The sequence below is a fragment of the Cotesia glomerata genome, linkage group LG5, assembly GCF_020080835.1.
Source record: "Cotesia glomerata isolate CgM1 linkage group LG5, MPM_Cglom_v2.3, whole genome shotgun sequence".
Taxonomy (NCBI): domain Eukaryota; kingdom Metazoa; phylum Arthropoda; class Insecta; order Hymenoptera; family Braconidae; genus Cotesia; species Cotesia glomerata.
The window spans coordinates 1,164,034-1,178,985 of NC_058162.1; the positions used below are offsets into that span (position 1 = coordinate 1,164,034).

At 27.0% G+C, this 14,952-nt stretch overlaps 1 protein-coding gene across 1 annotated transcript in view; it reads right to left on the minus strand.

The window, feature by feature from the left end:
• LOC123266234 (protein prickle-like) overlaps window positions 1-14,952 on the minus strand; it is an 87,752-nt gene that overhangs the window by 68,194 nt on the left and 4,606 nt on the right. The window contains exon 3 of the mRNA XM_044730351.1: window positions 10,651-10,770. Coding sequence (XP_044586286.1) covers window positions 10,651-10,769 — 119 coding nt within the window. The 5' untranslated portion in view covers window position 10,770. The remainder of the gene's footprint in view (window positions 1-10,650; window positions 10,771-14,952) is intronic.

The following is a 14,952-nucleotide window of genomic DNA, read 5'->3' on the forward strand; positions in this document are numbered from 1 at the left end:
TTATTTTACTAAGTATAAAAAATTGTTTTTTAATTTTTAATAAATAATTTTTGCTTAAATTAAAAAATTATTGATAATTAATTAATTAATTAATTATTATAAATTTTTGGAGTAATTTTGAATAAATTAAAATTAATATATGATTAAACATTTTTTGACGGGCATATTTTTATTTTTAATTAAATTTGGAATCACCAAAAAGGTTTTAATAAATTTAAAAAGAACCAAAATTTTATCTATTGTGATTAAAAATTTTTTTTATCTAAAAAAAAACGTTTAATTTATCAAATCTAATAATATTATATTTTTTATTAAAATTATCGGGTTGTAATAACATTTTTATGCTCACTTATTACTAAAGGGTCTAAATAAATTTTTACTAACAATTAATTGTTATTAAATAATTAAAAAAATTATTAATTATTAAAAAATTTTTCTATCAATATTTTTGGCAATAATTTTGACAAAAAAGCGTGAAAAATAGCAAACTAACAAAAGAAGTACCGTAATAAGATAAAAAAAAACAAATATTAAGTGTGCGGCTGGACAATACAGCGTTATATATACAACAACATTTATTGCAGCATTGTAGGATCGTAATTCAGAAGGTAGATCGTCATAAAAGTCGAGATGTGAGTGTTTTTATATATTTTCTTACTTTTCTTTTCTTTTCTTTTCTTTCATTACTTTAATCTTTGTCATTTTCGGGTAATACCCTGAAACTACCACGAGATTGTGGGATGATTTTCCCGGCAAGATCCACATGTGGCCATGCAGTAAGTGTACTTCTACTTGTATATGTCAAGTTATAAAATTAAACCAAAAAGGGTGAAGAAAAACTAAAAAGGTAATGTAACCGGATAGGGATATTCCCTCGTGCATTATACCACCATAGAATGAGAAAATATTCATAATGCCGGATTAAGCGTGGGAGTACTCAGTGGTAGGGCAGTACGTCGTCAGAGTGGATTGCCAAACTAATCAAGAGTTCACCCTATTTAATTTTCCGCCCTCACGCTAACATGATATCGCTATTCTCTTATACACTTTTCATCAATTACTGAATACTTGTGTCATCATTCTGTTCAGATGACTTGTACGCTTCACTGCTTACATTTCGTCTTAAATATTACATATTACTATCTTGGTCCTTACTTTTATTACTTTAAATGATATTAAATCTCCCACTTGCCGCTATTAATATTTATCCTTAACTAACGAGCTTCTTTATCATTATCATTAAATTTTTAGCTTCTAGATATTTAATCAAAAAGGATCCATTTTGTTTAGTTATTTTTGGCTTTCAATAATTTCAAAAAAAAAATTATTTTTTTTAATTCAAGAAATTTTCTTTTAAATGGGATTTAAAAAGTTGAGTTGAGAATTTTCGGCTTTTCATGATTTAAAAAAAAAAAAAAAACTTGAGCTAAAAAAATTTTGGTAAAGATTATTTTTAATTCAAGAATTTTTTTTCAAAAAGGATTAAAAAAGTTGAGGAGAAAATAACTGTTAAATGTAAAAAAATGTATTTTTAAATGACATTTTTATTAAAACATACAAGACTTGGAAATTTAATAAATTATTTTCTAAGCTCAAGAAATAAATACTTAACTCAACAACATCAATGTTCGAAACTTGAGAATATTAATTTTTTGACAAACTATAAATAATATAAAATACGCCCGAGATCGGACTCGAACCCTGATCGGACCGCGCTTGGAAGAAAGAGTGATACCACTTAGCAATCACAGCGTAAGCGGACTTACTTCGATTAGTAATATAGGATTTTGTTTGGCATCTTGAGGCGGCGCTGCTGTCGGATTGTATGAAGCCAAGAACATAATGTTAACTTTCTTAAGTTGAATTATTTAGTTTTGGAGTAAGTTAAATGTAAATATAGCTCTTGTGTACTCTCTAAACATGAATTAGTGAAAATTCACTGGAATAAGTGAATTTTTTAGAGAGTAAGAGAGATTTAATTTCTTAGTCTGAAATATTTTGTTTGAATGGAAAAATAATCTAATTAATAATTGAACTTATTTTTATCGAGCTGTAGATAGTTATAATTTTTTTATCATGCAGATTAGTTCTTTTGCAGAGTTTCATATAAATGTATCGGTCGATAACAAAAGTGAAGCCGTTTTCACGGGGATAGAAACACAGAATAGCTTATCTGGCTTATCGCAAGCCATCGATTATCACGAGAGTATGCACAGACACACATGTGTACGATATAGCTTTGCTTCATTCCTCTTACTCCTCTACTTCCGTACTTGGAGCATTAAACGCGATGAATCGACGATAGGGCCACGCGATCGATCCTCTCGTGAGTATGAGTCTGTGTTCCGCTGATGCATGCGTGCCGTTTTCGTACTGCATATCCCACGGATTTATAGTAGAAGGCAAAGCTTCTCTCGACATCGCTCATCAGGATAATGAGGATATTTCGTAAGAATCCTCTTGTAAGAAGACAAAGGATAAAACAAAATTCTATCTCCTTAATTTATTAAGAGCGTGAATTAAGTGTAAACCGATATCGAGTAAACCTGTATCAAGAACTGATAAACTAAAAAGTTTTTACTCTGCTCATAATGCTGGATAAGCCGACAGATTTTATCATTTTATATGCAAATATGTGTCTATCCACCTTGTGGATTTTATATGTTGTACTATAAACATACTCATGTATACATATTATGTGGTTACGACCGGTTAAGTTAACCTTACACCCTTAAACCTGAATTTAATATCTAACCGTAGAATAGAATAAATTCAACTTGCGCTGATTCATCCGTTCCTTCTGTTATAATAATAACTACTTTTGTTTTTATATGAATTTAGTATTAAAGCAAGTGCAGATCATTGATAAAATAATTTTTTAATATTTATTCATTAAATAATTCTATATAATTATTTAATAACTAATGAATGTTTATTAATACAACTCAAAAAAAAATTGCTCTATACCTTTAACCTTCCTAGTTTTTTTTTAGTATCCTGAATCCGAATTTAGTCTACACAGTCAAAATTTGGAATTAATTAGAAAAAACCATCAAAAATCACTAAAAATTGATGTCATTATGTAAATGAAAAAAATTGCGCCGTATCTTTGACCTATGTAGTTTTTTTTTAGTACCCTGAATCTGAATTTAGTCTATACATTGTCAAAATTAGGAATTAATTAGGAAAAACCATCAAAAATCACTAAAAATTAAAGTTATGTAAGTGAAAAAATTTTTTTTGAGCTAAATTAAGTACATTTTTCATATATTTTGATGCATTGAATTCTTTTTTGAAGCCTATTTCAAAGTATACTCTCTAAAATTAGAGAAAATTCCTAAAAATAGGGAAAAATTGCAATTATGTGAACGAAAAAAATTTTCTTAATAAATATAGAGTATTTTTTAATTAAAATAAAAAATATAATTGTCATAAAAAACCTTGGAGGCAAAATTTTCCTTATTTTTTTAATTATATGGATAACATTGTTAGTTTAATTTAAATAATTAATGAAATATTGCAAGTAGTTCTTAAGATTTGTCAATTGTTAATAAATTTAATTTTCTCCCAAAAAATATCTACCAAAAGTTAAAAACCAGCTGCTAATGCTTAATGAATTAATAAACTGTTTCTAAATAAACAAATTTATTACCCGTTAATATCATCTAGCATTAGAACGCGAGCGATTTCTGGAAATAATCAAAGCAATATGCAGTAAAACACTGGGACAATACTAAAGGGGTAGGCATGTTGAGTAAGCCCTACAAATATGTACAGGAATGTCTCGTTAATCAAGAGAGACGCCACCCTTTACGGGCACAGAGAGAGTGAGACTGGTCACAGGGTTTAATGCTTGACAAACAAGCACGTGATACACCGTGTAAACAGAGTGCACCCCTGTCCTCTGTGCATACAATATGGTGTCAAAGTGGAATTTTTATAGGTCCTAAAAACACCGACTGTAAATATAATTTTATTTCAGAAACTATATAGTATTATAATATACTTTTTCTATTTTCCATGTGAAATCTAATGTTATATTATAATTAATATCGGCTCTCTTGTATCTATAGTTAGACTTATTTCGCTTACTTAGAACCTCGCTGGTCTAACGATTTACATTTTAGACTTTAATAAATTATGTTTAGAAGAAACTATGTTCATAAAATTTCAAGGCTATCATCGCCTAAATTATTGTCTGTAATAAAATTAGCATCAGTTATAAAACGCGAAATTTTATTCAAACAGTAACTTAAAACCCTTTTTTGAACACCGACATACCGACTGTTTTTTGTTTTACATTAACATATTACAGATCTTATATTATTGTATAAAACTTCATTTTTAGAATTCCTTGTCTCGAAAAATTACATCATCTGAGCCATTAGATTCCATAAAAAATGTTACCTACGTTAGTGTAGTGAATTAATTAATCCAAGCCTTTTATAAATTACGTCTCTAAAACACGAACAAAAATTTTTCAATCGCTATAAATTGTGTAGTTAAATAAACATAAACTATAATTAACTTTCCCGGTAAGTAAATTTTCAATAAACAGTATATTAATTTCTTTATCCGACAATTAACGCTTGCATAGTCGTTAAATTTATCCACTTAAGTTAATTTTATTTATCAAAAAACGTTTAATAGAATAAAACTAACAGTGCATTTAAAGACTAAACCTAAACAAAATACCGTTAAAAGGAGCTATAAATGTTTAAATACACAGTTAAGTGTTTTTTCATTACCATCAAATGAATGCACAAGTTTCTAACGATATAATACTTTAACTACAGGTACCTTGAGAGTATCCGTCGGAAATACCTGAAAGCAGATAGATAAATACTTTTTCAAGCCACTGAACTGCACTTGTTGCTGCTATTACACTATTACAGTGTCTAGCCAGGTTCTGAGCTATATATTTCGGAATCCGTCTCGTAAAAGCTTCGATCTTACATTTAGAATAAAATCAATAAAATTTACGATCTGCCTTTTATTTATTTAACAGGCTAATGTGTAGCGATATCATCAATTTTATTTATCTTCCTATTTTTGATAATAATAATTTGACTATTAAATTTAAATAAAAAATTACTAGCAACCTTGCAGTCACTATGTGACTGCCGTAACTTGTTAACTATAAATATAAATAAAGTTTTGCTTTATTAAATAATGACTTATTAAATTGCACTGTATTTTCTTAAATATTGACGATTTTAAATATATAAGCTCATCCCGATGTTACGCTCATCAAAAGCTTTCATTTAAGTACCCACATGCATTTTTGATATATTTTTCATATATACATATATATAATATATAAGATATATGAAAAATTGATGTGGGAATTCAAATGAAAGGTCTTGATGAGTGTAATGTCGGGGTGAGCTTATATCATTAAAAATATCAATAGTTCGCAAGATAAAGGTCGTTTCTTAATTATGTTAAATTGCACTGTACTTTCTTAACTATTGATGTTTTTTAAGATATAAGCTCATCACGATGTTGCACTAATCAAGAGCTTTCATTTGAGTACCCACATGCATTTTTGAAATATTTTTCATATATACATATATATAATATATATAAATATATGAAAAATTGATGTGGGTACTCAAATGAAAGGTCTGGATGAGTGTAACATCGGGATGAGCTAATATTTTTAAAAATGCCAATAGTTCACAAGATACAAGGTAATTTCTTAATTATGTATCTAGAGATAGAAAATTTTTAAATGCAGCCTAAATATTTATAATAAATTAACTATCGGTGAGAATAATATGAAACCTTCAAAAGGCACAAATTCAAATCAAGACCTTTGCAATGACACTAAATTTCACTAAAAAACCCGATTTTATCATATGACTATTCTGAACACAAAATTTTTTTTATTCTCCTAATAATATAGGTAGTTAATTACGTAATAAAATACCGAAAAAATTGATTATTAAATAGTAAGGCGGGGCACAATGTCTCGTAAAAAACAAAAGTCTACCTGATAAACGTGAGTCTTATTCGAATTATGTTTCGAATCCACAATGAAAATGTTTTAAAAGTTTTTGAAATAATGAGCCAAGTTACACTTAATGTTTATTTGCAATAAATATTCAATTTCATGGTCAAGCGGTCAACTGGTTCTTAGACTCCATTGAGTCTGTATTATATTGACCAGGCAAAATATATATATATATATATATTTATATGTAAAAGGTAAATGATTAAAATACCTCGCTGGTAAAAAAATGTTTTTTCGTCTATATACTTGTTAAAGAGTACTCCGAAGAAAAAGTATTTTATTTCTATCTCCAGAACTCGGATGTTTTTTTGTATTTACAGTTAAAACTCTTGATAAGTTAAAGAGCGATTAATTTATAATTGGAAAAAAATGTGAAGAAAATGAGTCTTTTCCCGAAAAGCGAAACTTTTTCTAAATGGCTAATGATGAATAAATTAAATGAAGTTTTGAAGATATACTTAAAAGTTAGTTAGCTACTCAGTGGACATAAAGAAGCCTGTTGGTCTCTTTCTTGGCTGGTGGATCAAAGCGCCCGGAGCAGAAAGTAAAGGGGTTCTGGTTTTTGTCGGACGAAACACAAACGACATTCTTTCTTTCCCTCGATCTTGCCATTGCTTCAGTAGGACTGTCTCGGGCATTGCCCAGTATCAGTTTTGTTATACTAACGTATAAACATTTACAGCAAAGATTACCTTTTATACATCCTTTTCTCATGTTTTATATATAATTCTCCTGATCACCGCTATGGAATTAAATATCACATATATGTATATACGCCCGAAGAAAATAAAACTAATGATTTATCTACAAATAATAGGTACGGCCGATTTAACATGAAATATACATTATAATTATATAGATGCTTCTAATATTGATGGTAAGAGTATATCAAGATGGTTCATGGAAAAAGAATAAGTTTGAGAAATAAAAAAAAATATATATATTCTCTTGGCAAAGTTAATCTCGCTGTATAATATCTTACACTATATATTTTAACATAGATTGCAATCATCAATTAATTTTATTTCAGAAAACAACTAAAAATATATGAAATTAATTATCGGATATAACATAATCTGAAACGTGAGCTCATCAGTCTTGGTATCGACTAATAAAACGCGTACGCAGAAAAAAAATTTTTTTCTTAATTCAAGAAATTTTTTTTTAATTAATGGGATTTAAAAAGTTGAGTTGAGAATTTTTGGCTTTTAATAATTTCAAAAAAGAACAAGCTAAAATAATTTTGGTAAAAATTATTTTTAATTCAAGAATTTTTTTTTAAATAGGATTAAAAAAGTTGAATTGAGAATATGACTGTTAAATGTAAAAAAATGTATTTTTAAATTAACCCAAAAGACACAAAGCTGCATTCGAAAATGCTCTATCTCTAGATATATAATCAAGAAATGACCTTGTATCTCGTGAACTATTGACATTTTTAAAGATATAAGCTCATCCTGATGTTACACTCATCGAGGCCTTTCATTTAAGTACCCACATCAATTTTTAATATATTTATATATATTATATATATATCTATATATGAAAAATATATGAAAATACATGTGGGTACTCAAATGAAAGCTCTTGATGAGTGTAACATCGGGATGAGCTTATATCTTTAAAAATGTCAATAGTTAAGAAAGTACAGTGCAATTTAACAAATATCTTGTGAACTATTGACATTTTTAAATATATAAGCTCATCCCGATGTTACACTCATCGAGACCTTTCATTTGAATACCCACATCAATTTTTCATATATTTATATATATTATATATATGTATATATAAAAAATATATGAGAAATGCATGTGGGTACTCAAATGAAATCTCTTGATGAGTGTAACATCGGGATGAGCTTATATCTTTAAAAATGTCAATAATTAATAAAGTACAGTTCAATTTAACATAATTAAGAAATGACCTTGTATCTCGTGAACTATTGAAATTTTTGAAGATATAAGCTCATCCCGACATTACACTCATCAAGAGCTTTCATTTGAGTACCCACATCAATTTTTCATATATTTATATATATTATAAATATGTATATATGAAAAATATATGAAAAACACATGTGCACTGATAGAAGGATTTGTTTATAGTTAAAAAGATTTGTTAATATTTAACAAATCATTTATTAGAAGCCATTTGTTAGTCCTTAACAAATATTTCTTAGTATTTAAAAAGATTTATTAATATTTAATAAATGAATATCAGATTTATTAAATATAAACAAATCATTTTAAATACTAAGAAATATTTGTTTAATATTAAAAAGTGGTCTCTAATAAATGATTTGTTAACTATTAACAAATATTATTTAATACAAATAAATCCATCTATCAGTGTGGGTACTCAAATGAAAGCTCTTCGTGAGTGTAACATCGAGATGAGCTTATATCTTTAAAAATGTCAATAGTTAAAAAAGAGTGCAAATCTTACAAAAGTCATTATTTAGTAAAGCATGTTGATATATTTTAGTAATATGTGATTTTGTTTGGCATCTTGAAGCGGCGCTGCTGTCGGATTGTATGAAGCCAAGAACGTAATGTTAACTTTCTCAAGTTTAATTATTTGGTTTTGGAGTAAGTTAAATATAAATATAGTTCTTGTGTAAGAGAGATTTAATTTTTTATTCCGAAATATTTTGTTTAAATGGAAAATAAAAAAATATCTATTGAAAAATAATAAAACTTTACTCGATCCTTGAAACTTTTGAATAAAAATTTTCTTGAATCAAGTTATTTTTCATCTTTTAATATTGTTGTTGAAATATTACTAGAAGAAGAGTTTTGCTTTTAATAAATTAACAGTAAATAATCTTTTGAATGCAGACTATTTGTTGATGTGCGAGGAAACTTTTAACAGCAAATACTAGTTCGTCTTAGTATATTCGTAGTGAAGAAGATTCTGCGAGGCATCGCCAGGGAGGTTTGGTATGTTAATTACAGAGCAACGAGCAGTAACGCTTAGTATCCAGGCTCCGTCTGGACTTGGCATCGAGAGCCGGGCTAATTCGTCGTAGACGCCAAGAATCCAACTCCAACAAGAATCAAGAGTTGTTGTTCACCCTTACATATATGTAGTTATACCTCATCTCCGTCGTACGCACGCGATTCACTTGATACCTAACTTGAGTATCGACCTTATAACCTCATGGGAAACGATTGTCCAACTCTTTTTATCTTCTTCCTCTTCCTCACCTTTTTTTATCGCTTCTTATTATTTTTCATTATTTTTTCTCTCGGTCTTCGCATTTAATTCACCAAACTACTTTCTACTCTCTCGTCTATTTTTCTCCCATTAATCTTGCCTTTTCTGTTTATCGTACACTGATAAAAAATTAACCAAAAATATTATTGATAAAAATTGAAGAAGAAAAATTTTTTTCAAACAAAAAAATTCTTTGAAATGATTTTTTTATCATAAATCAATTTAATTTTTTATCAGTGCACTATATACTTTATTCTTGTACATTATACACGCCTGAAAAGCTGAAGCTCCGGAGATAGTTGCAGGTTTTAACGAGACCTTGCCGGCGATTATACAAGAATCTTACCGAGAGAAACTTAAAAGCCAACTTGAATTATACCGATTCTTTATTGCTATTTATCTCAACAAAGCTTTTCACCTTGATGGATTCTTTTCTCTGTTTCTAAATTATTCGCCGATTGATTGATAATTTAACAAGTACTTTTAAAAAGTAATTTATAAATTATTATCTAATTTTAGTGAGCTTATAAAACAAATCAATTGAAAATATAAAGCAATAAAAATTGATTTTAAATTAAAAATCAAAAAAACATTTAAATTATCAAAAAATTTTACTTAAATTGGACTTAAAAATTTTTTAATGGATAAAAATTAAAAATAAAAAATTTTTAAGGATTACTAAGAGTAAAAATGATTTAAAAAGTGAAATTGTAATTTTAATAATTATTTTAATTAAAAAAAAAATCTGGACAGTCTTATTTTTAATTTTAATCTCTTCAAAAGTATAATTTACTCAGGTATTCATAGTCATCGTCAGTGAAGTGTACCACTTCACACGCGTTTTATGTTCCGCGGTTATTAAATTAAAAGAAAAAAATCCCATTCACACTCAATTATTAATAATAATAATAATTAATTTCATTAATAACATATAAAACTTTCAATTTAATTAGTATATTAAATTTAAATATTAATAAAACTAACAAACTTCAAAGAATCTTTCGCCATGAATTAAAAATGATAGATAAATATTTAATTCATATTAATTTCTCTAAGCATGTCTCAAAAAAAAAATTCAACTTATTTTATATGTAAAAATTTATGTATTGTGAAAGGACGGAATACAAAGCACTCCCGTGAAGTTTTGAATTTATCTAGATAAAAAATGATTAGCTTTAAATTCATCGATCCTAGGTATATTTTTTTCATTTATTCAAATAATTAAACCCCAAAAAAATAATAATTAATTTAGCAGATATTTGATAATTTTTAGAATTTTTTTAACAAATAAATTATGGAAAAAAAAAAATTGCCATGTAGAAATTTTAAAAAATTATAAATGCAATTTTCTAAAATAATTTTTCAGAAAAAATTTATTTAAAAAAAAAATGTAATTTATTAAGTTATAGACTTACCGCCAAAAATGGGGTACGTAGCCGGTAGAACAGAGCTCTCTGCATTGACTGCAAGGCGCACCGTGAAGAGATGTCGGAGCATTTGACCACTGAGCGGCACTCTCTTTGGCCGAGAGCATTCTGAAACAGAAATTAAAGAATTAAGTCCTCAAAAATAATAATAAAAACATTCATAACTAATAACAAACCAGGCGTATTAAGCTATTAATTGAATAATTAAGATAAAACTCAAAAATGACTTTGAAGTAAGCGCAAATTAATCAACATATCACGTCGGGATAAAATAAAAGCAAGGATCTAAAGTGGGAATTGCTGGAGACTAGCGATTTAATAACCAAAGTGCATAATTAACGGTTACGCGCTAGCACGGTGTCGCGATGACGCCAAGACTAGTACATATATACAGGGCAGCTAAGGTACCAAGTATAAACCACCTTGATCACCATGCGGCCTTCGATCGTGGTCGATTAACCAAGAATAAGTAGTATAGGTATACAAGGCCCTGCCATCGCAATTATCTTTTCTCCTCCTTTATGTATGGATACCTTGTATACAAGATGCAACCGGGTAAACTATCCTTACACATACTGAAAAAAATTTACTTTTATCAACACAAAAATTATTTAATCAAGTTAAATTACTTTTAAGAGTTTTGTCTTTAATTAACACCAAAAATTATTTTATCAAGTTGAATTTCTTAGTTTTAAAACTAATTTCTTAGTTTTAAAAACTAATTATTGCATAGAAAATTAAAAGGTGGGTTCAAAAATTATAAAATAATTATCAACAAAAATCTTTCATCATTTTTTGAATAAAAAAAAATTTTTTTCCTCTTCTTTCCATGATTGCAAAAAATATTTTTAATTAATTAAGTAAAATTTCTTAGTTTAAAAACTAATTTTTTAATTTTAGAAACTAATTATTAGATAGAAAATTAAAAAATAGGTTCAAAAATTATAAAAAATTATCTAAAAAAATCTGCCATCGTTTTTTGAATGAAAAAAAAAATTTTTTTCTCTCCTTTCGATGATTACAAAAATTATTTTAAATCAAGTAAAATTTCTAGGCTTAAAAACTAATTTCTCAGTTTAAAAACTAATTTTTTAGTTTTTGCAACTAATTATTACATAGAAAATTAAAAGGTGAGTCCAAAAATTATCTACAAAAATCTGCCATCATTTTTTGAATAAGAAAAATTTTTTTTTCTCTCCTTTCCATGATTGGAAAAAATTTCTTTAATTAAGTAAAATTTCTTAGTTCAAAAACTAATTTTTTAATTAAAAAATTAATCTTTTAATTTTAGCAACTAATTATTGCATTAAAAATTAAAAAGTGAGCTAAAAAATTACAAAAAATATTTTTAATTTTAAAAATTTAATAATTTTACTACTCAAATAACGAAAAAGTTCTCCAAAAATAATTTTCTTGATTGAAATAAATTTTTTTTAAAATAAAAGAGGAGAAAATCCTTGAAATAAAAATATTTTTCTCTTCGAATCTGAGATCTGTTTATGTTATAAAACAAATATAACATTAAAGTGCGTATAGGGACTGTCGTTTGATCAGTATGCTCACATTATACGCCATTCAATGTCTTTTCTCTTGTCTCCACACCCAACGACCCAACGGAGATTCGTAGCTCGTCTCTGTCATTGTCATTGCATACTTATACATCTCCAGCCATACCATTCTTCAGCTTTCTTCGAATTTACTCGCATGTGTGTTTAAACTTTATGTGTGTCGGTGTGTGCTGGACGATCCACCATCCCACCATCAACAACGGGATCGACAATGAAATACGAGCCCATGAGCATCGCGATAAATTTGTTCACCAGTCGACTTCTTCCCGCACCGACTCTTACTTGCTGATGCTGATGTTTCTGCTGTTGCTGTTGTTACTACAGTGATTGTAGTGTAAGGGAATTGCAAATAAATAAAGACTACCTTTCTTATCGCGAAAGAGCTAACTTTTAAATAAATAATATCCTGATGATGATAACATGTGCTGCAAATGAATCATCCTGATATGATATTGCAAACTGGATATGAACTATAATACTATACATGAATATCTGGAGATTACTTTCAATATATAATCAAAAATTAACTTAAATAATTTTGAAGAATTTCATTTTTTTTATTTGAGTAAAAAAAATTCTAAAATAAAAAATTTAAGTTAATTTTATTTGATTAAATATTTTTTGGTCTTAATTCAAAACAATTAAACTTTAAAAAATTATTTTTTTGATTCAAAAATTCTTCGATTGATTAAATTTAATTTTTTTTTTCTATAAAAAAATTTTTTTAAAAATTCAATCGAAGTTAAAAATATTTTACAAAGTAAATTTATAAGAATTATCGACTAACAACGCTCGTAATACTTAAGTTAATTAAAACAAGAATTTACAGATTTACAAAACACTTATTCTAATTACTTTACTCTCTTATTTAATTGATCTTGATTGTAATGAGAAATTAGTTGATAATGATTTAACTTTTTATAACTTGTTAAATTTATTTGAAAGTTTATTTTAAAGAAATTAACAATGAAACAAGCTGTACCAGAATTTAACAGTTAATTGAGAATGAATATTGTAATTAATTTTAGAAAATGAATTAATTTAATAACAGAGAAAATATGAAATAATTTTAAAGTTTTTTAAAATTAAAATTGCAATTATTTGAAAAAAGTTGTAATTTAAAGAAGAAAGCCAATTAAAAATAAAATATTTATCGTTTTTAAAATCCACGAAGATAAATTTTGAATAAAAGTTTTAAATACCCACGCGTATATTTTAAAATAATAAATTATGTACATTGAATTATTATTTTTTGGTATTTTAATAATATTTAATGACTTAATTATTAAAGTTAAAATTTTTTATCTTTGATCAATTCTCTTATTTCCGTTGAAACTTAATATATTCTTTAGAATGCCATATAATGGTTGTTTGTATTAAATAGCAAATTTGAAATTACGAGTTAGGCTTACGGTAACAGTTACTCGGATCATTAGCTTCAAATAACTTGTTTCAAAGTAGCTGCTGGCACTGAAACTTGGTTTAAATGTAGATAATCATGAAAAGTATCGCGTGTGACACAGAATCGATGTACAATTTCAGACTTGAGGTGATGACAGCTGGTTTCACCTACTATTTTGATAATAAACAGGTAAATTTAAATTATAGCTTTGCAATTAATAAATAAAAGTTCTGTTAATTAGTTTTAAATAATTGATTCGATCTATAGATATAATTTCCTGTATATAAAGAGGTAAAAATGGGAGTTTCTCTAGGAATTTTAATAAAATTCAGTCTTGCTATCAAGATCTTTAATTTAAAAATTAAATGAACTAGCAAACGCAGCCTATATATCGCGATCAACAAGTCCGAAAAAAATTCTTTACACGTCAATAAATATATGGTCATAATTTTAAAAAAATATACCCACGCTCGAGATGAGACAGAGCTTGCGTGGAACTTTCTCTACTTATCTTAAAACCGATTAATACTTGAGGTAATGCACACTTTAGCAGTAAGTGAAACATATAATTATATAATACTTAAAGTAGCCGACTTTTTTAATTTTTTAAATTATTCCTTTATTTATTGAATTAGAATTAAAAAATAGTTTTTGAAAATTGCTCTTTTTTATGATGATTATTTAGACTGCATTCGAAAATGCTATATCTCTAGATACATAATTGAGAAATGACCTTGTATCTTGTGAACTATTGACATTTTTAAAGAAATAAGCTCATCCTGATGTTACACTCATCGAGACTTTTCATTTGAGTACCCACAACAATTTTTCATATATTTCATATATTTATTTATATTATATATATATATATATGAAAAATATATCAAAAATCCATGTGGGTACTCAAATGAAAGCTCTTAATGAGAGTAACATCAGGATGAGCTTATATCTTAAAACATGTCAATAGTTAAAAAAGTACAGCGCAATTTAACAAATATCTTGTCAACTATTGACATTTTTAAAGATATAAGCTCATCCCAACATTACACTCATTGAGACCTTTCATTTGAGTACCCACATCAATTTTTCATATATTTTATATATTAATATATATTACATATATTTATATATGAAAAATATATGAAAAATACATGTGAATACTCAAATGAAAGCTCTTGATGAGTGTAACATCAGGATGAGCTTATATCTTTAAAAAAGTCAATAGTTAAGAAATTACAGTGCAATTTAAGTAATAATGTTAGTAAGTACTAATTATTTATGTTATTGTCAGCTTGGATTAATTTCATGTAATAAAATAGC